The sequence below is a fragment of the Orycteropus afer genome, unplaced genomic scaffold (genome assembly GCF_000298275.1).
Source record: "Orycteropus afer afer isolate SDZICR_OR568_19922 unplaced genomic scaffold, OryAfe1.0 scaffold00264, whole genome shotgun sequence".
Lineage (NCBI taxonomy): Eukaryota > Metazoa > Chordata > Mammalia > Tubulidentata > Orycteropodidae > Orycteropus > Orycteropus afer.
In genome coordinates this window covers 517,313-541,743 of record NW_006921851.1, presented here as the reverse complement: position 1 = coordinate 541,743, position 24,431 = coordinate 517,313, and the positions used below count along the sequence as shown (strand labels likewise).

At 44.0% G+C, this 24,431-nt stretch overlaps 1 protein-coding gene across 1 annotated transcript in view; it reads left to right on the top strand.

The window, feature by feature from the left end:
- Nucleotides 1–20,844, top strand: part of GBX1 (gastrulation brain homeobox 1) — a 21,795-nt gene extending 951 nt beyond the window's left edge. Inside the window, exons 2-3 of the mRNA XM_007950147.1 lie at nucleotides 9–198; nucleotides 20,291–20,844. Coding sequence (XP_007948338.1) covers nucleotides 9–198; nucleotides 20,291–20,844 — 744 coding nt within the window. The remainder of the gene's footprint in view (nucleotides 1–8; nucleotides 199–20,290) is intronic.
- The last annotated feature ends 3,587 nt before the right edge of the window (nucleotides 20,845–24,431 follow it).

Genomic DNA, 24,431 nt, shown 5'->3' with positions numbered 1-24,431 from the left:
TCGCCGAGCCGCCCGACGCCTTCTACGGGCCCCCGGATCTGGCCCCTGCCGCTGCCGCCGCCCGGCCCCCACCCGAGCCCGGTGCCCGGCGCCCCGAGGGCGGCCCACGCCCCGACGAGCTGGGCCAGTCACGGGACAAGGGGACCGAGCCGCCGCCGCCGCCCCCGCACTTCTCCGAGACTTTCCCAAGTCTGGCGGGTAAGTGCCTGAGCGCCAGCGGAGCCCACCTGGCACCCCTGAGCCCAGAGTTTGGAGCTTTGCCCAGGACCCCCTGGCTCCTTTCCGACTGACACCCCCGCCTCTCAGCTCCCCAGCCTCACACCGCGCGCCTCTTTCCAGAACCCTTCTTTTCTCTGCTCAGCGGGTAGTAGGGAAGACGCACGAGTGGGACTCCTGCCGATGGCAGCAGGACCCCAGGACAAGGGGGCCGCCAGCTGGGAAGGCTCTGGGCTGTCAGTTCAGTCGGGGAGGCAGCTCTGGCTTGGGAGGGCAGAGTTCATTGACCCCTAACGCCTGGGGCTCAATGGATGCAGGGGCAAAGAGAAGTTTCATGGTTTCTGAACTGGCAGGTCTAGAGCCAAGCCTTGAAGAACTGCGTGGGAATCCAAAGAAACATGGAGCTTGCAAGGGGCTGGAGCCCACCGGCCCTAAGCTATCTGGCGGGGCAGGAGAGAGGCTAAAGGTGGGGAGGGAAGGGGCTGGGCCTGGCTCAGAGCCCTAGGGTTGGGAATCCAGAAATGATTCTGGAAGCAGGAAGATTCAGCCAAGAGGTCCTGCAGGTGCCCTGGATCCATAGCAGGGTGCCCTCACCATATAAGCAGGTGTACTGCACTGAGTCCTGTTTATACCAATACACTGAGAGCCCTCCTGTTCACCCTGTTGGTCCTTAACCCCAGAAGCCCCAATAGCTTTTGCCTGACTGGGGCAGATCTGGGTGTTTAGAGATAAAGCTTACAGATATGGTGGGCTGCCTGCAAGTGTGGGGCCCTGAAGCTTAAACTTCTTTAGCAACAAGATGAATCCTCCTCTCCTGGGTCATTTATCATATCCAGCTTAGTAGGTGAAAGGGACCCCAGGGGCCTGAGGTGTGACTCTGGTAGAGACAAGGAGATCCAGGAGTCCTTTTTGTTCTTTGCCAGGAGAAGACAATTCCTGATACTTCTTTTAGGTTTCTGGGTCCTTCCTTAAATTGTCCAAAGAGCTGATCACTCCTCCTGACTCAAGGGCTGCCATAGAGCCTACCTTCCTCTTTTCTTTCCCTTTAGCCCTGGGCATTTGGGCTTTTGGAGTCAGCTGTCTTTTTCTTGTTTGTATCTGGTTGGACCAGGAGGATCTAGTGACTGAATTCAAAGCAGCACCTTCCAAGGAGGATGAAAGAAAATGATAGAGCAGCAGCTAGAAACGTGGGAAGAAGAGGCCAGAACAGTAAGGGGAATTGGAGGTGAGGAAAGTAGGAAGTGACCAGCAGCATGATCTTGTGATGAAAGGATGAGAAGATGAGAGTTTTGCAATTCCTAAGGAGGAAGAGAGAGCAAGGCAGGTCACTAGAGTGATGGCTCTGGAAGCCATAGGACCAACAAGACTGGAGGAGGAGCAGAGACACTGGGAAGGGATGAGCTGGAGGGGTAACAGAAAGGGGGCACTTCCCATGAAGAAGAGCTGAGGTGGCCGCAAGCAATTTGTCCCACCCATCAGGGCCACTTGGCTATTATTTAACCCCATAAATAGGGGCTTTTGGGAAGCAGATAGAATATCGATTGTAGTACTGGATGTTGAGGAAGAAGAGTACACAGAGGAAAAGAACAGAAGAGAAATATTGAGGAGGGGAGAACTGAAGAAGGGACTGAGGAACAAGCTGTGCATGGATATATTCAAGTGAAGGCTGTCTATGGGAAGAGGCACATACAAGGGGTTCTATACTGGCTCTCTGGACCAGATGTGTGTGTGGGAAGGCTCTCCCCTGAGAGGGCTGAGAAACCTAAATAAAAATTCTAGGAAACAGGGAGAAGTTTCAATAGTAGGAATACTTTTTTTTTTTTTTAAGGTTTTCAATATTAGGAAGGAATGATGGGAAACTGGAATTTAATTAAATGAGTTGTGAAGGAAAGATCTCTGTGTGGAAATACTAGAAACAAAAAAGAGATCTGGGTTGTTCTTCAGGTAAAGGCAAGGCATTTCTCGGCTAAGAGTGGTAGGAAGGAGATACTTGCAGAAGTGGCATTTGGAGAGCCTGCTGAGGGAAGGCCTTGATTCACATTGGGCATGGGTAAAAACAAGTGGGCTGCCAAGCAGGGCAGCAATGATGAGGGATTCAGCAGAAATGTACCAGAGACTAGTGAATGAGAAGCTTCACCTGTGACTGCTGGCTCCTTGCCCCTCCCAGTACAAACTCTCTCCCAACTCTGCCTCTCCAAGCCACTCACATCTACCTTCCCAGGCTTGAATTTTTCCTGAAATAGTTAAGGAAAGAAAATACAATTCCAGAAATGTTGGGCAGAAGTCAGCCTGGGGAGTGATGATGCGTGGCTCGTGCTATAAATGGCTAGGAAACAAACACTCAGCTTTGGGAATTGTCTTAGAATATTTGAAGTGAACTAAGAGAGTTCTTGGCTGAGAATAATAATAGTGCAATCTCAATAGTAGAAGAGTTTGGAGAAAGAACACTATCTTTAAAAATGACAGGAATGATTGCTCTTCTGGTGTGTATGGGTGACATTTGTCTGAAATCATTATTAGTTTATGTTTAGTGCTTTACAATTTACCAGCCCTTTTAAATGAAATTATTGTGAAGATGAGCCAGTTTGGAGAATGATGAATGGAGTTCTCTTCTTTGAGAATTATAAGGATTTTAAAAATTATTATTTTGCTGAGAATTAAGACAGATAACACTCTACTAGAACTGATGAAAAAAACTAGAACTTTATTGTGAATTTGATTGCAGAAGTAGGAGTTATATTAATGGGCAAAAAGAGATACAGATACAGAATAAGGCAGGAGAGAAGGCATTGAGAATAGTAGTTTGAAAATAATTCTTGGTTTGGAGCTTGGGGAAACAGTTGGGCTTTCCCATTTTTTTTCTAGGAATGATAAAAGAGGAGAGAATTTTGAACCACTAGGGAAGATTTGAAAGTACAAATCAACAGATAAACATAAAGCAGAGCTGCCTAGTAGAAGTATGATGCAAGCCATATATGTAATAACAAAAATTAGGAGCCACATTAAAAAGGTAAAAAGAAACAGGTGAAATTAACAAGTGATATATTTAATTTAACTCAATATGTCTAAAATACTATCCTTCCAACATTAATCATTATAAAGGTTATTGAGATATTTATATCTTCCTTTCATACTAAGCTTTGAAATCCAGTATTTTATACTGTTAGCACATCTCAGTTTGTACTAGCCACAAGTGGTTCATAACCTCATGTGGCTATTGGTAACTATAGCCAAGATTGCAGACCTGAAGAGTTGCAAGGACAGAGTCATGTAAAAATGTTGGGAGAAAGAGCTTTGAATCCTAGTTAATTGGCCTAAAACCATTTCTAGTGCTTCTGTTTGTTGCAGCACTGTATCCAAGGCACAACAACTGGTCTCTATTCACCTGGAGCAACAGAGAAAAGAGTCTGGAATAGGAGGAGGATACAGAATGTGCAGCTAATTGCCTCCATGAACAACTGCCTCCTTTGCCATGAGACCAGAAAAACTGGATGGTGTCCAGCTAACATTACTGAACACTTTTGTTTTTTAATTGTGATTTGGATGAAAGTTTACAAAGCAAATTCGTTTTCCATACAACAGTTCATACACATTTTGTTTCTTGTCATTGATTGCAATCCCCACAATGGAACAGCTCTCTTCCCACTTCCTGCCTGTGGTTACCTTTTCCCTATGTCCTTCTTTGCTATTCCTGCCCTCTGAGCTATCCCCCTATACAAATATTGCCCTTCTGATCACTCATGGCTGATTATTCTAAGGAATGTACCTACATGGTATAAATACTCACCTTATACACCTGTCTATTGTTAGGTGGGAAGCTTCAGGAGTGAGTTCAATTCCAAGCCCGAAAGGTGACTAGGGGCCATAGTCTCAGGGGTTTCACCAGTCTCTATCAGACCAGTTAGTCTTTCTCTCTCCCTCTCTCATTTTATTTTTTTAGTTTTTATTGTGATTTGGGTGAAAGTTTACAGAGCAAATTCATTTACCATACATTTCATATACATTTTGTTTCATAGCATTGACTGCAATTTCCCACAATATGACAGCTCTCTTCCTACTTCCTCTATGTAGTTACCTCTTCCCTGCTTCCTTCCCTCCCATGGACTCCTGCCCCACAAGCTATCTCCCTGTGCAAACATTGCCCTTCTGTTCTCCCACAATTGATTGTTCGCTCTGAGGAGTATATCTACCTGATGTAAATGTTCACCCTATAGCATATGCCTGTCTGTTTTTGGCTGGAAGCCACAGGAGTGAATTCAGTTCCAAACCTGAAGGGTAACTAGGGGCCATAGTCTTAGAGGTCTTACCAGGCTCTAACAGACAAATAAACCTGGCATTTTTCTTTTTCTTTCTTCCTTTTTTTTTTTTTAAATGATTTTTAATTTTGTTGCACATTGTTCTCCCAGTCTATCCAGGATCTCCTTTCCTAGTGGTTGACAGTTGTACCTGGGCACCATCTACTTCTTCTGGTCTCATGGTCATATACAGCCTGGTCTTTGTTTTTTTTGTGTGTGTGTGTGTGTGGTTTGTTCCACATTTTTCTCCCACTCTATCTACATTGATCCCTTTCCAAGTGGTTGACAGTGTTAACTGGGCACCATCTAGTTCTTCTGGTCATGTAGGCTGATGTTCACATGGCACACTAGTCCCTTGGACTAATTGTTTCCATTCATCTGTGGTTTTCTTCATTCTTCTTTGCTCTGGATAAGGAGAAACCAATTGTTGCATCTTAGATAGGTGCTTGCAAATTACCGAATATTTTGATCAAAGATTCTATATAAGAATCCTGGTCAAAAGGGGAATGCAGAACAGAATTTAAAATTCTCATAGAATTCAGACTTTCTGGAGCTGCTGAAGCTGGATGAACTCCTGAAACTATTGCCTTGAGATAATGTTTAAACCTTACACCAAAAATATCATCTGAATTCTTCTTTAAGCCAAACAATAGTTTAGCTTAATTAGTAAAGAATGTCCATCTTGAGCATTTTGCTCTTTTAAAGAACTGTCTATATGGGATCAAACTGACAATAACAGTTAGGAAGCTGAGGGGTTAGTAAGTTTATGTTAATGAGAGAAACAATTAAAAAAAAGGTGAGAATGATTGTACAATTTGAAGAATGTAATCAATGTTGCTGAATTATACATGTAGAAGTAGTTGAATTGGAGTATGTTTTACTGGATGTATTTTCCACAACAACAACAAAATAAAATAAATCATTAGAGAAGAGAAAAAAAACTACTTTCAATTGGAGAGGATATGGAAGTCTTCAGTGTGTTAGGTACAATTGAGGGAAGAGAACAGTAGACTCTAAATGACAGGCAAATACCATTTTGGGATAGCAGAAATAATTCTATTATGTGGTGCAAATCTTTATCACAGAGATGACAGATGAAGATGCTATATATTGAGAGGAATGATGAGAAGACCTGACCATTGAAGAAATATAGAAGAAAATATTAAATCAGGGGTGTCTGAAGCAATCATTTTATTCAGGGAGGAAAGGTTTGGATTGCCTGGACACAAAAGTTTATAAATAAGGCATGATAGATACTCCATGCCTAGTTGTTAGATGGATGAATAAAAGATGAATAACTGATGTGTGAGAGAATACCAGTGTCGGGTATGATAAAATAAAAACCATATTTGTAGCTGGGGTAATATCGAAGATAACAGAATATGATGAGACAAACCTGGAAGATGTAATTGTAGTGAATATTTTTTAAAAAAACTAAACAGAAAAAGATTTGGTAATTTCTCAATTGAGATCGGCAGTAAAAAATGAAATAATTCCAGGAGACCAGGGAAGCTTCATAGGAACGTGATATTGAGTGTGATTGCTGTAAGCTAAGCCCCTGATTGTAGCTAGAGAACATTTTATATCACCATCCATTAATTTCTAGGTAAGTATCCATATGACCGTCAAGATATGACATTTATTTATGAGAGGAAAACAGGAAATGATTCTGTAACATGGAATCAGAGACTTCAGTTGTTGGAAACAGGAGGGAGGGCTTGAAGTAACGGGAACCCAAAGTGTGTTTTCCTAAGACTTTTTGGGGATGACTATATAGGGAGAGCAGAAAGACTCATTTCACATTAACTTAGTGCAATTGAAGGAACATTTATGTAGGAGTTGGGGCACAGAGGTTCATGCCTCAACTATCACTCATTAGCTGTGGCAGATTCAATTCAGAGGACCTCTGTCCTCTGTACCTCTCTTATAAGGCTATGTATGTTCAAGACACTTTGGGAGCTTGAACGTCACATTACTTCTCATGTATGATTACATCAAAAATAATTTTTAAGTACTTGGAAACTTAATTTTTATTTTAAAAATTTATTTTAATAAAACTGGTTGCTGATATAATCTGCGCATTTTATTTGGTGCACCTAAAAACACTATTCTGGGAGAAATTCATAGGCTTCATCAGACTGACAAAAGGGACTATGGGGCAAAAAGGGTTAAGAGCCCCTGGTTGATATTTGGAAAGGGATCAGTGCAGGAGATCCTGCATAGAGTGAGAACAATGTGGAACAAAACTCAAAATCATTAAAAAGACCAGGTTTACTGGTCTGAGAGAGCCTGGTGAGACCCCTAAAACCGTGGCCCCTAGCTACCCTCCAGATCTGGAATTGAACTCACTCCTGTGGCTTCCAGACAAACAATAAACAGGCAGATAGGGTGAATAGTTACATCGGGTAGATACACTCCTCAGAAGGATCAATCATGGGAGAACAGAAGGGCAGTATTTACACAGGGAGATAGCTCAGGGGGCAGGAATGTACAGGAAAGGACACAGGAAAGAGGTAACTACAGGAGGAAGTGGGAAGAGAACTGTTACATTGTGGGGAATTGCAGTCAATGTCATGAAAAAAAATGTGCATGAACTGCTGTATGGAAAATGAACTTGCTCTGTAAACTTTCACCTAAATCACAATAAAATTTCAGAAAAAAAAGGGGGGATCCTGGTTGAGGAGAATTTTGGGGTTTTGGGAGAGGGTTCGAAGGGCACACTGAGATGCCTTTTGCCATAGTGAAGAGAGCACTGGGAGAGCTGGAAAAGAGAAGGCTCTCTGCAGGGACACATGCAAATATGGAGATAAACATCACCAAGGGTTGGGAGAAGAGTGATTAAGGAGTATGTCCTTATACTCAGAGAAATAGGCATGAATAGTATGTACTAAATATAATGGGAAAGAGGTAATATTTTAATTGGAAAGGAGGAGGAATGTAATGTCATGAGGAAGATGTTTTGCATTGAGAGGAATGTTACAATAGGAAGTTATAGGCAAGAATTTTGCCTTGATTCCTTCAAAAGTTGGAATTAGAAATACCATTTGACCCAGCCATCCCATTACTAGGTATATACCCTAAAGAAGTGAGAGCTATGACAAGAACAGATATATGCATACCCATGTTCATCACAGCATTATTTACAATAGCCAAAAGATGGAAACAACCTAGGTGTCCATCAACTGAGGAATGGATAACCAAACTATGGTACATACACACAATGGAATACTATGCAATGCTAAAGAATAATGTAGAATCTGCAGAACATTGCATAACGTGGATGAACTTGGAGGACATTATGCTAAGTGAAATAAGTCAATCACAAAAGGACAAATATTGTATTGGTCCGTTATTGTAAAAGTTAAGGAAAGGTTTATCTATAGAAGGAAATTTTCTTTGTTGGTTGCCAGGGGTGGGAGGGAAGGGGAAGGAAGGCTGTTAGATAGATAGAGATAAGTATTGATTTGGGTGAAGAGAAGGGCAATGTACCAAACGTGAGTGATCAATATGGCAGCATTGAGAATGAGAAAGACATAGAGAGGTACTTGGGAGGGACAGACAACAAATATGAGCCCTTTTATACATACAGTACTGTGTTGTCAGTGAAGGCAAACATGGGTATATGGATGGATAGATGGGCGGACAGGCTAAACGATTAGATATGTCTATGAAATGGGGAGTGTATCCAAGAACATATATAGGGTTGGTAGACAATGGTCCTATAAGTTTATGTGAATAATTAGAATTCCCAGGTGTATAGTAGAGCTGACAAGGGGCAAGGTTGTGGTCACTGCTTGGTCACAGCCAGCTACCCAGAGGGACCGAGTAGTTGAACCTGCGGGCTTGGGACCATAGTCACAGGGGACATCAAGCTCAATTGGCATAACATACTATACAAAACATTGTTCCACCTCTTACTTTGGCGATTAGCGACTGGGATTTTAAAAGCTAGCAAGCTGCCATCTAGATGCCACGGTGGGTCTCTCCTCATCCAGAGCAAAGAAAAATGAAGAAAACCAAAATTCATGGAAACAATTAGTCCTAGCGACTGGTCCGATCTGCAGCCTATACAACTAGGAGACCAGAAGAACTAGATGGTGCCTGGCTACCACTGTCATCCCCTTGGAAGGGGATCTATTTAGGAGATCCTTGATAGAAAGGGAGAACAATGTGGAACAAAACTCAAAATCATTTGGAGAAAAAAAAAAAAAAAAAGGTGGGGACCAGGTTTGCTGGTCTGATAGAGCCTGGTGGAACCACTGAGACTATGGCCCCTAGCTGCCATTCAGGTCTGGAATTGAACCCACACCTATAGTTTCCAGCCAAACAAAAGGCAGGCATATGAGTTGAACATTTACCTCAAGTAGATACACTCCTTGGAGAGAACAATCATGGGAGAAAGAAGGGTTGCTTATGCACAGGAAGACAGCTCAGGGGGCAGGAGTGTATGGAGGGATGGTTACTGGGAAGAGGTAACTGTGGGGAGGAAGTGGGAGGGGAGCTGTTGCATTGTGGTAAACTGTGGTCAATGACATGAGACAAAGTATATGTGAACTGCTATATAGAAAGTGAATTTGCTCTGTTAATCTTCACCCAAATCACAATACATTTTTTTTTTTTTGCCTTGGAAATAATGAGGGAAAAGAGCCTTTTGCAGTGAAATGGTATGGGATTAAGAAATAGAAATGAAGGAAGTAATGATGTGGATGTACAAGAGAGAGGCTGGAGGAGCAGTGATGGGAAGAGGAGAGTTTGATGGAAGAGAACTTTGACTTAGCAGAAATGGGGAAACTGTCCCCATGCGGGGAGCATTGTACTTGGTCCTAGGCAGCCATGCACAAGGTCTATGTGGTGATAGTGAGGATGAAAGGAGTCTGCATTAGGAGTGATGGAGAAGAGGCTTGGGTTTTGTACTGGAAATATGGTCATGCTGTGAAAAAGCTGTCAGGTTAGAGTCATTTGGAAGAAATATTGATGTGCTAAGAGTGATCGAGGAGCTGTGGTAGCATAGTGCCTAAGGCACTTGACTGCTAACCAGAAGTCTGGCGGTTCAAACCCACCAGTCACTCCTCGGAAGGAAGATGGGGCAATCTACTTCCGCAGTGATACTGCCTCGGAAAGGAGGGGTTGCTATGAGTCGGGTCCGACTTGATGGCACATAAAAACAATAACAAGAGTGATTGGGAGAGAGGGAGTAGGGAGAAGAGATGCTTGGCTTTGGGGTGATGAAAGAGTGGCCTGTGTGGTTGAAGTGGGCACCATGGGGAGAGACTTCAGGGTGTTCAGGGAGTCATGAGGGGACATTGTCACTGCTGTCACAGGAGAGTAAAGGATAGCATTCAAACAGTGATGTGAACACCTGTATTAGAAAGCTTCTACCAGAGGCTGCAGGAACTAAAGAGATAGGGTGATGAGGTGAATGCAGCATGTAAGAATGAGGACTGGGAGAAATGGGAGAGAACATTGACCTGAGAGTAATGGAGAGGGGCTTCTTGACTGAGTTGGTGGAAAAGATGCAAGTCCATGTTGGGTGCATCCAGCAGAAAGGTGATGCAGAAATGTACTGGAAAGAGTAGGGGAAATATACTGGTCCTGGGAGAAAGGGAGGAGGCCGGCCCTTTGTGCTAGAATGGATGGTAACGATTTCATAAACTACACTTAGATACTGGGAGTATGTAGCTGAGTGATCTTGGCCAAATCATAAGTCTACGCAAGGGACCGGGCTGAAAGATTGAATAGGCTTTGTCATCTGGGATCAGGGAGGGTTACTTGAGCTATATTTATGTACCACCTTTACATAACTGAGGGAAACATTTGGTAAAGGTGGGAGTAGATTTTGTCTAGGCCAGAAAGCTTGGAGGATCAATTGTGATTGGTGAGGAAGGAAGCAGGGCCTGGACAGGGAGTGATAAAAAGAAAATTTGTATTGTGGCATTAATTCCTTGGACTTCTATATTATTGTTGCATCCTGTAATGATATTTATGGAAGGGTAACATTAGACTTCAGTCCTTTTTAAGATTAAGTACTAATAGTGAGATGTATACAGCACAGAGGGATTTGCAGGAAAGTACCCAACCTTTGGAATCTGTTTCCTCATCAGTGAAGTAATACTTACCTCACAGAGTCTTAAGGATCAAATGAAAAGATATTTGTACAGTGTCCTAAAAGTCATAAGTGTGTGAAAAGTTACCATTATTGTCATTTTACTGGAAATGGATGAGAGGCTTTCCTGGGAATTCTGTTGGGAAAGACCTCTGTACTAGGTAGTAATTGTGAGGGATGGATGACCCTTTCTGTGCTGATCAGGAAAGATACAGGTGGGAGTGACTATGGAGACAGTACTATATTCTGCAAACTGTGGATATGGAGAATGCTGGTGGAGGGGGCCTGGCACTGAATCTAATGGGTCAGTTTTAACATCTTGCTTTTTCTGCTTCCTTACTGTTCCCTCCCTCACATTTGGCACTCTACAGATCCCCAGGCTGACCAAAACCCTGTGCCTCATCTGGGCCTGTTCGCTCTTCCTCCCCAAAACACCATTTCCTCCTCTTTTTTCCTCATCAGAATTCTTCCTTTCTTACAGTAGCAAAGCCATTGGATTAAACCAATTCACACCCAGGTGAATTAAGTGATTTTTAAAATTTCTAAGGAATTTCAGGTGGGTAGGATTGAAGGCAGTGCTACTAAAAATAACTTCAGGTAATAAGGCTAAATTATTTTAGAGGGGAGAGTTGTAGGAATGAAGTGAGAGGTCAGCTCTCCCCAGAGTCATATGATTTTTTGTTACGTCTCATAACAGCATTGTCTTCAGTCAGAATTCTTTGGGTTGCAAGTGACAATAGCTAAACTCTAAATGAAACCAAAAGGGAGATTTGCTGATTCATGTTGTGGTGATGTGCCTGAGAGAAGGCAGAGCTACAGATGGTGTTGTCAGGCCTGACTCTGTATCTTAGCCTCATTTTGTCCCGAGACAGCTTCCTTCAACTGCTTCCTGCGTTTAGTGTGAGTCAAGCGAGAGCCCAGTAAACGATGGTGGTTTAGTGGTAGAATTGTTGCCCTCTTTGTCCGAAACCCAGGTTCAGTTCCTGGCTGGTGCGGCTTATGCTACCACCTGTCTGTCAGTGGAGGCTTGCATGTTGCTATGATTCTGAACAGGTTTCAGTGGCACTTCCAGACTAAGGCAAACTAGGAAGAAAAGCCTGATGATCTACTTCCAAAAATTAGCCAATGAAAACTACAGTGGTCCAAGCCCCAACTGCATGGGGACCAGAGCAAGCATTTTGTTCTGTTGTACATGGTATTACCATGAGTCAAGGGCCAGCCTTAGCAGCTGTAAATGTTCTTATCCCAAATTAGGACCTCCTTGGATTCTCAAGTATGTAAAAGCTTTGGGAAGGACAGGATTACGGGATTGATTAGGAAGCAAGGGTGATTGGTAGTCTAGGCCAAATGCCTACATGTAGTCATGAAAGTGGAGAGCAGCAGAGAGGAAGCAGTTCCCTAAGGAGGGGCTCTTATGAACAAAAATCCAAAACAGGTATCTACTTCAGTCAGCAAGAAAGAAAAAGATCCTCCAAATTCCTTTCAATATCAGGAGGAGAAGCCTTCCCTACTGGCAGGACAGCTAGCATAGGAGTGACAGAAGAGATCCTGGAAATGGAGCTCTGGTGAAAATTCTGAGGAGGGTAAAGAGAGATGAAGATGGGAGAGACATTTCTGTTCACCAGTGGTGCTGCCTCTTTGCTATGATTCAAGTACAAGAAAGAGTGCTACTGAGGAGTAGAGATAGTTTTCAATTAGAAGTTAGAGAAAACTAGTATTAAAACAAAACTTTTTCCATAGTTTAGCAATACTGTTTTTAAAATGAGAAAATATGTTTCTAAATAAAAAGAATACTGACTGATATGCTTACAACATATAAACAAAACAATTAATGATAGGGAAAATAGGAGAAACTCTGGTGGGAATTTTCATCTAGGGACTGGTGAGAGAAATTGCCTGTTAAAGAACCAAGGGGAAGTTTGGAGAGTGAGGCCTCTGCAAGAATCTTCTTTGAAGATGTTAGGATGTAGATTAGTGATTAGGAAAGATGAGGAGAATGATTAGGAGAGAGCTCTCTACTGGTAAGTGAAAGGGATGAGGTCTAAACTTGGATTTGATAGGAAAGTTATCTCTCTAATGAGACATCTGGGGAGAGGACTTTTACTTCAGGTGGGAGGGGAGAAGAAGATATTTTACTAGAAAGGTTGGGAAAAGCATTGACTGGAGATTTAGGAGACCAAGATTCTGGACATGGCTCTATCCCTAGTTGTGTGACTTAGGAAAATCATTTACCATTTTTGAAACTCAGTTATTTTCACCTGGAAATAAGGTTACTAGTACTGTTACTGGCAATCTGCCCTACTTGAGTGAATTGCTTGAAGATAATCAATGTGGAGATGGTTTGCAAAGTTAAAAGTCATACAGAGGAGCTCTTAGCAATGCTGTTGTGTGGTGAAAGGAATTTTTATGAACTTTGGAACTGTTCTGACAGCAGAAGGGGGCACTGGGCTGGCAGTAATAAAGAAGGAAGTCTTTGTTGATTTGTAGTAAAGAATGCTGAAGAGTAACAGGAACTGTGGAGAGACAACATGAAAATGGTTTGTCCTTATTGCACCTAAAATGATAGAAATGAGTATCACATAACGAGAGCATAGTTAAAGGGGCTGAGTGGAAAATAGAAAGTGAACTGGATGGTACAAATAATGGGAGCAAGGATTGTCTCTGGAAAGAAGAGAAATAATTCTCTACTGAGCTTGGTGGGTGAGATGAGGACTTTGAAATGGGAGTGGTGGTAAATTGCAGCTGTTTTTTTGAGGGATGATCTGGGATTCCTCCCCCACTCATACTCATACTAGATTAAGGGGGAAGAATAGTTGAACTGGGAGGATCAGGAGATGCATTGTCCAGCGGGAACATTTCCTAAGAGTTTTTGGATAGTTATTATTTTTCTTTTTAAATGCATTCTGTTGACATATAATTTATGTACAGTGAAATACACAAAACTAAAGTGACATGGGTCATTTTTTTTTTGCAGTGTTCCCTCCCCTCCCCTCCCCCCCCGTAACCAACATAGAAAGTTTCCTTCCATATATAAACCTTTCCTTGACTTTTTACAGTAATGAACTAATACTGTATTTGTCATTCTGTGATTGACTTATTTCACTCAGCATAATGTCCTCCAAATCCATCCATTTTATGCCATGTTTTGCAGATCCTACATTATTCTTTAATGTTGAATAGTATTCCATTGTGCGTATGTACCATAGTTTGGTTATCCATTCTTCTGTTGATGGGCACTTCTTTTTGCTATTATAAATAGTGCTGCGATGAACATGAGTGTGCATGTATCTGTTCTTGTCCTGGCTCTCACTTCTTTAGGATATATACCTAGTAATGGGATTGCTGGTTCAAATGGTATTTCTAATTCCAGTTGGGTGGTTTTTTTTTTTTTTTTAACAGAGCCTTTGAGATCTTTATTTTTCTTTGAGGTTACCTTATGATTTATAAATTTATCCCCGAGTTTAGAACAGTCCATTCTATCTTTCAACTTTCTTAACTTCCTCACCATTGAGAAATTCTGTGACTACACAGTCTTTTCGGGTAGTTATTTTTGAAGTAGAGGGAGAAGTAGGAACTGAGTGTAATGGGGATGGGGGAAGGACTTCTTTTCTATGAATAATAAAGACTACTTATTTTGTACCAATTCATAGTTTTTATATGAGCCATGTATAAAGGCAGGAGCTACAATAGCTAGGTGAATGAGGGGCCTCACAAGGCCTCTATGAGTTCCTGTAGATGGGAGTCTGAAGTGATCCCCTCTAGATGGTGTTGGGCTGGTGCTGTTTACTCTTCCTGTTGCAGAACACCTACCTTGGGTTCTTGGGCCCTGGATTTCTTCCCCAGCCTGAGCTGACCCATTCTTAAGATGAGGTTTGTGTGTATCTCTTGGGCTGTTCCTCCCACAGCCAGATAGGAAAGTTATATGAAGGAAATGCCTTAGTGCCAGAGTCCTGCCCTCTGGAGGTTTACTAATACCCTTGCCATGCACTCTATAAGGACTCATACTTTGGTGCATGTTTTAAACTACAACAGCATTCACTAGGAGGACATGCATGCTTGTTAGGTGTTTCCTAACACACAGCCTTCCCGCATTCATCCCTCCCCACCACCACCACCAGAGACCACACCCTTCTTCCCCATAGAGGGCCTGCTGGACACTTGGCATGCTTTTCTTATTATCAGTTATGTTATTTTCATGCACACAGGGCAGAACTTTTCTACCTGTTTAGACTACTTGCTTAGCATAGTCAAATAATTTCCAATTTAAAAATTTTTGTTTTCATATGCTGAAACTATTTTCATTAGAATTATTATTTTCCATGTAAACATTACAATGGAGTCTTTTTTTGTTGGTCATGATTTTTTTATTCATATCAATCAATTTATTTTTGTGGACATTATATCTACCAAATCCAATGATTCTAAGTCAAATTTTTTTTTTTTATTGTGATTTGGGTGAAGATTTACAGAGCAAATTCACTTTCCATACAGCAGTTCACATATACTTTGTCTCATGTCATTGACCACAGTTTGCCACAGTGCAACAGCTCTCCTCCTACTTCCTTCCCATAGTTACCTCTTCCCAGTGTCCATCCCTCCATACACTCCTGCCCCCTGAGCTGTCTCCCTGTGCATAAACAGCCCTTCTTTCTCCCATGATTGTTCTCACCAAAGAATGTATCTACTTGAGGTAAATGTTCAACTCATATGCCTGTATTTTGTTTGGCTGGACCCCTGAGTCAAATTTTACAAATATTTTTCAAAAAGGTTCATTTCTACCAATTTTTACTCACTAGTAATTTTTTCTGTGTACAATTTTTGTTTTATTTTACTTATTTTTACCATACATATTAGATAAAATAAGAGTATGTATTTATTTCTTAGCTAATTTGTTAAAACAAAATATACATGTGTATGTGTGTGTGTATGTGTGTGTATATGTGTGTGTGTGTGTGTCTATATATATATAGATATGGTAAGCAATTCACCTCAGCTATTTCAGGATCTCTCTAGTGACATAGTGGATAAGGCATTTGGCTGCTAACCAGAAGGTTGGTGGTTCAAACTCACCAGCTGCTCTGTGGGAGGATGATGAGGCACTCTACTTCCATAAAGATTTACAACTTTGGGACCCCACGGAGGTTACAATGAGTCAGAATTGACTCGAAGGCAGTGGGCTTGGTTTTGGAGTTTTTAGGTATTGTAAAATATTAAGAAAAACCCAACTTTCCTGTGTATTTTTTCCATACTTGAGGGTATTATATTCTAAAGTCCCCTTCTACTGTCACAGCAAAGAGCAAATGTTGGTGTTAGGTGCCATTGCATCTGTTCTGACTTACAGTGACCCTATGTACAACAGAACAAAACACTGCTTGATCTTGCACCATCCTCACAATCATTGATGTGTTTGAGCCCTTCTTTTTCACTGACCCGCTACAAAAAAAGAGCAAATGGAAGGGCCAAAATGGCTTGCTTTGTTCCAAATTTATCAATATTTTGGGGAAAGACATTGTTGTTGTTATGTGCCATCGAGATGGACCCGACTCATAGTGACCCCTCCTTGGGTTTCCGAGGCAGTATCACTATGGAAGTAGATTGCCCCATCTTCCTTCAGAGGAGTGGCTGGTGGGTTTGAACCATCAGCCTTCTAGTTAGCAGTCAAGTGCCTTAGCCACTATGCTACCAGAGCTCCCAGGGAAAGACATAGGAAAGGCATTTGTTGTTGTTGTTGTTATGTGCCGTCGAGTTGGCCCTGACTCATAGCGACCCCTCCTTGGGTTTCCAAGGCAGTATCACTACGGAAGTAGGATTGCCCAACCTTCCTTCCGAGGAGTGGCTGGTGGGTTTGAACCGCCAGCCGTCTGGTTAGCAGGTAAGTGTCTTAGCCACTATGCTACTACCAGAGCTCCCAGGAAAGGCATAGGGATGTTTAAAAAAAACAAAACAAAACTTTTTGCTCTCTTTTTTTCCCCTGATTTTTAGCTCTTTCAAAGTTCCTATGACTCACCATTTACTTCTGCTACTTCTCTGCCCCATTCTTTCTTGCTTCACTTTCTGCCTGTCATTCACCTTCTTTCTCTGTTCCAGGTGTCACTGACTGGGCTGAGGCTTTAGCTGTCCTCTGTCCCTCTCTGTTGCTTTCCTCTGTTGCCCCATCCCCATCTCTTTCCAATAGTTGCTCATCAGAGTCCCTAATTCATGATTATAATAGCTCAGAGAATAAACTCTTGTCCCTGCTGCTCAGCATGCGTTGGGATCAGAGACTAAGGAAAGCTGTGAAACTGTACTGGGGGCATGGCTCTAACAACAGCATGAAGGAGACCCACTTTCTGGGAGTCATCAGCTGACCTCAAGGAGGATAGGATGGATGACATGATCTCAGGAGGCTCTGCCAGATCACAGAACCTAGGAGTCGTATTTCAGTCACCATCATGTTAGATTTATTGGACACTCTCTGGGTACTTAGATCTGTAATAAATGAATTCGTCCTTCAAACCCTAAAATCCAGTTTTGACCTTTTTAGCAGCTATTTAGAACATTGTGACTTTTTCCAGGCTTTTGTTATTCTCTGTGTCATCATTTACTATAAAAGTTTTGGTTTTTGAAGGCATGTTAGAAGATTTAATAATGATGCAGGGACAATCCTTCATTAATTTTAGAATAATATCCTGTAGGTTTCACTGCAAATCAACTCCTCTTCTGCAAGTATAAGACCAGAGAGGGCATCCTCCAAAGAGGGAGGGTGGGACTCACGGATAGAACATCTATAGTCAGGCACCAGAACTGGGGTGGGGCAGGCAGAGGTGAATATCTTAGGAGAGGCTTGGGGAAGGAAAGGAGACCGAAAGAGAAAGCATGCACTTGGGAATAATTTTTCACTTAGTCAATAAATTCGTATTGAGTGTCCAATCTGTGCAGGCACTTTTCTAGATGCTGAAGATACAAGAGTACACAAAACATATTAAAACTCCCTATTCTCATGGAAGAGGAGCCCTAGTGGCACAGTGGTTAAAGCACTCAGCTGCTAACTGAAAAGTGTGTGGTTTAAGCCCACCTGTGGCTCTATGGGAGAAAGATGTTAGTCTGCTTCAGTAAAGATTTACAGCTTTGGAAATCCTGTAGGGCAGTTCTACTTTGTCCTATAGGGTAGCTATGAGTTGAAATCGACTCAATGGCAATGGGTTTTGCCCTTATGGAGGTGGCTCACTGGTAGAATTCTCACCTTCCATGCAGGAGTGTGTTCAATTCCTGGCCAATAAACTTCATGTGCAGCCACCACCCATCTGTCAGTGGAGGCTTGTGTGTTGCTGTGATGCTGAAAAGGTTCCAGCAGAGTTTTCAGATTAAGATAGACTAGGAAGAAAGGCCTGGTAGTCTATATCAGAGAATCAGCCTATGAAAACCCTAAGGATCACAGCTGATTTCATTGTGCATGGGGTTGCTGATGCAACAGCAGCTAACAACAACCCTCATGGAGCTTATGTTCTGACAAGAAGAGACAGTAAAGTAAAGGAATAGTTGGTGACATATACTAAAGCACAGAAGGGAGATAGAGACTACTGGGGGCTTTGATTTAAAAAGGATGATCAGGGAGGGTCTCACTGTTAAAAGACCTAGAGCTAACAGTAGAGTATAAGCCAGTGCAAAAATCTTGGCAAAAAGTATTCCAAGCAGGGAAGAACATGCGTTCATTTGCTTCTGCAAATGTCAGTAAGCCAAGTGTGGACTAAAAGTAACTTGGAGATGAGTAGAGTCAGATTCTGGATATATTCTGAAGGCAGCACTAATAGGATTTGCTGCTGGGTTGGACGTAGATTGTGAGAGGGTTTGACCAACAGGAAGGATGGAATTGCCATTGAATGTAATAGGGAAAATGTTGTGGGGGTGAGGAAGAGCTGGTTTAGGGATAAAGACCAGGAGCTCAGTATGGGACATGTTAAAGTTGAGTTCTGTGGAAGTAGAACACTATGTGGGGAAACCATGGATGTGAATCTTGAAGAAAATAAAATGGATTTGGCTAGAGAAGAGCCAAGGGAGAAAGCACGGGTGATTGGGGAGCTGATTACGAGGAGTACATTGTAGACAGTCTGTTTATCTACAGACAGTCGATGAAGCTAGGCATCAGCGAAGCTTGGACAGGCTTTTGAAGAGAGCACAATGGACCATGGCCTGGTGGAGAGCACGTGAATGGGAGTAGCATGAGCAGGCTGGGGGAGGCAACGCTGGGGCCTGCCTCTTGGGCTTTGAGAGGTTAGATAAAGAGTGAAACGATTCAGGAAGAGAAGGGAAAGTAAAATAGCCTCAGGGTATGGAGCAGGGGAGTTGGACAGGGGCTGGGAGTTATGGCCTCTATGAAAAATATTAAGAATGGCTCTTGAAGAAAGTAGTTGTGGATTGCACCAGGGAGGGAAAGGGACAACTCTGGGAATGGGGCAGGGCTGAGAGTTACAGGGCTGCTACTGGAGCCCAAGAAATCTTTTTGGCATGCAGGCTGACAGGGAGTATCAAGGGAGAGTGTCAGGTAAGCTCTGACTATAAAGTGTTCCATTCTCCCCTACGAAGCATTTCACCATTCAACGTAGCTAATTTATTTTATTCTGAGTTGTGTTCTCCACCTTAGAGTGCTTGTGCATGTACATGTGATAAGTGACAGGCATAGGTGGACCCACTTCCACAGATGTCTCCTTACACAGGGAACAGTTAGTGATTGTCTGCTGTGTGCTTTCCTACAGGTTGGCCGTCTTTCACTGTTTATTGCTCCTTTGAGCAGAAAAGCAGGGAGTCACTAAAACTCAAATACTGAAAACATTGTAATGCATTATTTGCAGTTCTGACAAAAATTTCAGTGGCTAAGAAGATTAAAACTAACAGTTGAATAAAATTTTGAATCGTGTGGCTTAATTATGTGTGAATTATATGCCTATGATTACAAATAATCAATAATCTACTAAATCAGTCAATACTTCTCTTCCACCATTTCCCTTTCTCTGGGCCCCCCTGCCCCCTGCCTTTTCCTGTATGCTCTCTGCCCTTCCATTTGACACTGCTCAGGCGACCTGGGCAGGAAAAGAGGGTAGATGGGAACAGAGACATCATTTTAAAATGAAGATGAGGATTCGAAGGGGATCCAAGGGCTAAGACAACTCTGGCCACCATTCCAGGTTGGGTGTTAAGAAGTGGGGAGGGGTAGAGAGCAAACTTTCCAGACTCCAGGCCCTCTGTTAGCATTTCTTGGGCCTGAATATGGTAGAAGAGGGTGGTGTGAGGGTGGGGAATCACGTGACTTTGAAAGCTCTCTCTGGAATAAGGTCCAAGACCTGATGGAGAGGGAAGAGAGGACAGAACAGAGAAGGCGTCTAAGAGAGCCATTTAGGCCTGCAGGCTGACAGCCCCTCCCTCCCTCTATCCCCCCAGCCCACACCAGAGCCAGGTTTCCTGACTGGGTCTTCAGGGGTGCAGTGAGAGGAACTGACAGGCCCATGGTCTTGAGGATTGGAGAAAGCAAGGAGGGGGTAAGGAGAGTGAGTTGGGGTGGTTTCGCTCTAGTACACAGTCATTGCTTCCCCACTTTGCCGTAGTGAAATCTGTGCTGTGTTTCTTCCCATCTCTTTGTCTTCCCTGAACCTCTTCCCACTCCCTGGATGGGCCACACTCTGGTACACTGTTTGTCCAGCAGCAGAGGGGAAGGCGTACAGCTCAGATGAAGAGAAGCTGGAGGCCCCAGTGGACGACCTGCCAGGCAGTGAGCAGGAGGAAGAAGGCTCAGGCGCTGACAGTGAGGATGACAGCTTCCTGGATGGTGCGACAGGTGGCCCTGGGGCACTCCTGGGACCCAAACCGAAGCTAAAGGAGGCCCTGGGGACTGGTGCTGAAGAGGGCGCTCCAGTAGCAGGAGGGGCAACAGCACCTGGGGGCAAGAGCCGGCGGCGCCGCACAGCCTTCACTAGCGAGCAGCTCCTGGAACTGGAGAAGGAGTTTCACTGCAAGAAGTACCTCTCACTGACCGAGCGCTCGCAGATTGCCCATGCCCTCAAGCTCAGTGAGGTGCAGGTCAAGATCTGGTTCCAAAACCGGCGTGCCAAGTGGAAGCGCATCAAAGCCGGTAACATCAGCAGCCGTTCTGGGGAGCCTGTGCGGAACCCCAAGATTGTGGTGCCCATCCCTGTCCATGTCAACAGGTTTGCTGTGCGCAGTCAGCACCAGCAGATGGAGCAGGGGGCCAGGCCCTGACACCCACATCTGGGATGGCACAGCTGGGACTGTTCCGGGAGGACTTCCCAGGACCAGGGCCCTTGGACCAGCTAAGGGCTAAAGGGTGTGCTGAGGGGCTAATGGGACTAAGGTGGACTATAGGGAGGGGTTAGGATCAGATACACCTGGCCAAAAGGCTCCTGACAATGCCCTGGAGTAGCCTTGGACAGGGGTGGGAGAAACCCAGGGTGATGCCAAGCCAAGCTGATGCCAGCTCCTTATTTATTTTGTGTGAAGTTTGTATATACCAAACACTACCTGCACCCCAAAAGTGGGAAGTCATTTCCTCAACCTCAGCCATCCTATCCCTTGGGGTCAGTGCCATCTTTCCTCTTTATTGCACCAGGACACACAGAAATAAATGTAACTGCCACTGGACTCCTGAGAAAGTCGTCTTCACATTGTCATCCACGTAAACTACCTCCATTGCTGCCCCTTGTCCACACCTTGTCCTGCCCACTGCACCCTCACGCTCCATGTGCAGCACTGCTTCCCCTCCCACCTCAACAGCTATACTTCCACTGTGCTCTCCACTGCTTGTAGGCAGAGTATCTACTTCTTGTGTATTTCAAGGGAAAAGGAGGCACTTGGCTTCATAAGCTGGGGTCTTTCCAGGCCTGTGTAATTTGGAAGAGGCTATCAAGAGGCTGGGGCAGGGCTGGGGCTTGTCTATGTCCACCTGTGAGCTCATTAATAAATTATTTTCCATGTAAAGGACATGACCACTGGGTCCATTTCTGCTGCTTGTTGATATTCCAACACAAGGGCCTGGGGAGAACAGATCCATTTCCAGTCTCTGCTTTGATGGCATGACTCATGATCTCTCTTCCTATCACACCTTTTAGGAAGGTTGGTAAACCAAAAACCCAACAAGAGGTTGATAGAGGCCCCTGCAAAGTGGATGGGCAGCTCTAGAAGGGTTGGTACTGTGGGGGATTCTGAGGTCAAAATTTTGACAGGCACATTAAGGAACAGGATTGTGGACAAAGTAAACACAAGGCTGGAGGCTTCAGGGGGTACTTGCAAGAAAACAGTGCCACATGAGGGAAACAAGGCCGACTACAGCCACTTACCATCTCCCAAACCTTCACAGGAAGGTGCTTTCCTGTCCAAACCCTGCATGGAGCTGGTTGTGGAACAGGCTATAGATATATCTGCACAGAAACTGGGAAGAAGGATGATTACAGAAGTCAGATGAAGTTGGTATCACGGCAGTTGGCGTGTGCTGATTTGTGAGGGAGTGAGGATAGAGAGCAGAGCCACTGAGAAAAATGGGCAAGTTTGGAACAAGCCCAGCACACTCAGGAAGTGAATTAAGGTGATAAGGACAGAGGAGAAGGGACCTGGCCATGAACTTTGCCTTTTTTAGATGGCAAATTCTGGCTGCTCTTGGTTCCTCGAGCATTTATGCAATACCTTATGGAGACTGGGAGAATCTTTCCTTGGCAACTGATGTCTCCTGGCTGGTTTTGGCAATCAAACAAAAGCACCTTGGACCAGAGACTGAAGGTTGACGACGGTATCAAAGTCTCCAGCCAGGACACATGGACCCGGCAAGTCTGCTCTACCCCTTAGCCAAATTTAAGTAGGATTAGGCTGAGAAAATAACAGTCCAGACCAGCCATTCCTAACCTGACAGAAATCAAGTTTAGGCCTGTCTAGCCCTAGACTCAGCCTACCCAGGGAACCTCTAAGGTTTACTTCTTAGGAGCTAAGCCAGGCAGAAGTTGAAGATTTCATGAGCCACTGTCATTTTGACTACAAGAAATCCATCTACACAGGTCTAGGCAGGAGCAGAGGTTCTTTGGCTGTGCCACCTGCAGAAGGTAGATAAGAGCCTGGGCAGGAAGGCTGCAGGGTTAACAGCTAGAACCAAGGCCCCCGTATGCCATTTTCTTCTGGACTGACCTATGAAGCCTCCTTAACTGTATCAAGCAGGATTCAGCCAGACCAATTTCCCTTAGGGAATCTGGAGGTGATTATTTCCAGTATTTTTCAAGCCCAGGAACCCATTTCTACATGTACTCATGACCCTGTCTCTATTCTGTCCTTATCTATAGTTAAGGCTCTTATCAGCTTTGCAAAAGGGGCTATGGGTGGAGAAACCATCAACTATGTAATAACCAACTACTACTCAGGAGAAACCATAAAACTTAATTTCTTCTGAGCAGTATTATTTGGTTATTCACCAACACACAGGCAGGTGCCCACACACAGAGCACCAGGCCATTAACACCCCATGTATACTGATGATGTTCTGGAAGGCAAGGGCTATCAGGTAGGGTGGTCTCCAGAATGGGAGAGCAATTAGCTTCTCAGAGAGCCAAGATCCTGATTAACATGTTCTTACCTTTTAAGAACTAGGGGAGAGAAGGGGCTTCCCCCAGGTTTTCTTTCTAGGATAAGGGGAGGGGGGAATCTCTGGACTCTGCCTACAACATGGCTCTGCAAGATGGTGGAGGGCCATCAGCTCCCCACCCCCCACCCCCCATCAAAAGAAAAGTCCAGATACAAGTCCATTTCTGCTGTAACTGAACAGTCTGCCGATAGAAGTGCTGCCCTAATACTCTTTTGGCTTTCTTGAAACTCTTCCCTTGCATGTTGATTTGCTCAGGCAGCCAGGTGAGTTCAGTCTTCTTTGCGGGGGAACACTTTCAGTGTAGGGGTGTGGCATGAGGTTACTTGATAAAATACTGGTGAAAATAAAGAGAGCAGCTGGACAGGATTTCTGAAGGTGGAGGTGGTGGAGGGAGCAAAGTGGGGAAGGCGATGCGCAGTAGGAACCAGAATTCTGTGTCTCCTTTTCTCAGGGCTCACCGTTCCTGAAAACACTCGCCTCCACCTTGGCAAGAGAAGGCTGGAAAAATAAAAGCAAGGGGGAGGCCAAGGAGGGAGACAGCATGGGAATCAGGCAAAAGAAAAGAAAGATAACTGAGAGGGGAGAGTATTCTAGAGCTCAGAGCAAAAATGAGAAGACTGGACAAAGCAATAGAGATGAGGGGCATTTGGGGAAAGGCAACGAGAGAAAAGGGGCAAACAAAGCCACACACAGCTTGGTTTATTGGCTCATCATACACGCAAAAAAATATGTACACAACATAAATATTCCAATGTACAATTTTACATGAGACTCAGAGATCAACCCCATCTCTTTCACCCAGTACCCCCTAACCTGGGCCCTATCCATTTTCCACTTTAGGATAAAGGCTTGCAGGGGGCTGGCACTAAAAGGTAGGAATCTGGAGGAGGGGAGAGGTCCTGCTCCCCTCTCCTCACAGGTACCTCCAAAGGGCCCGTCCCTTTTCAATGGCACCTACAGGGTAGAGGGCTAAATTCCTCCACTCCCACTGTCTGCTATAGCTTGAATCCCAAATCTCCCCTCTGACCCTTTCTCTCTTCCCCACTTATCTCTTCTCCTCTTTGAAGCTCTTCCTTAGTTTTTCCTCGTTACTTCCTTCTACATGTCCCTAACCCTTAGTCTCTGTGTCTTTGTCTCCCCAGTGCCTGCAGGGAGGTGGGTCCCCAGTCTGCATAGTCCTTCTGGCCCGTGGCCCTCTTCTGGGGCC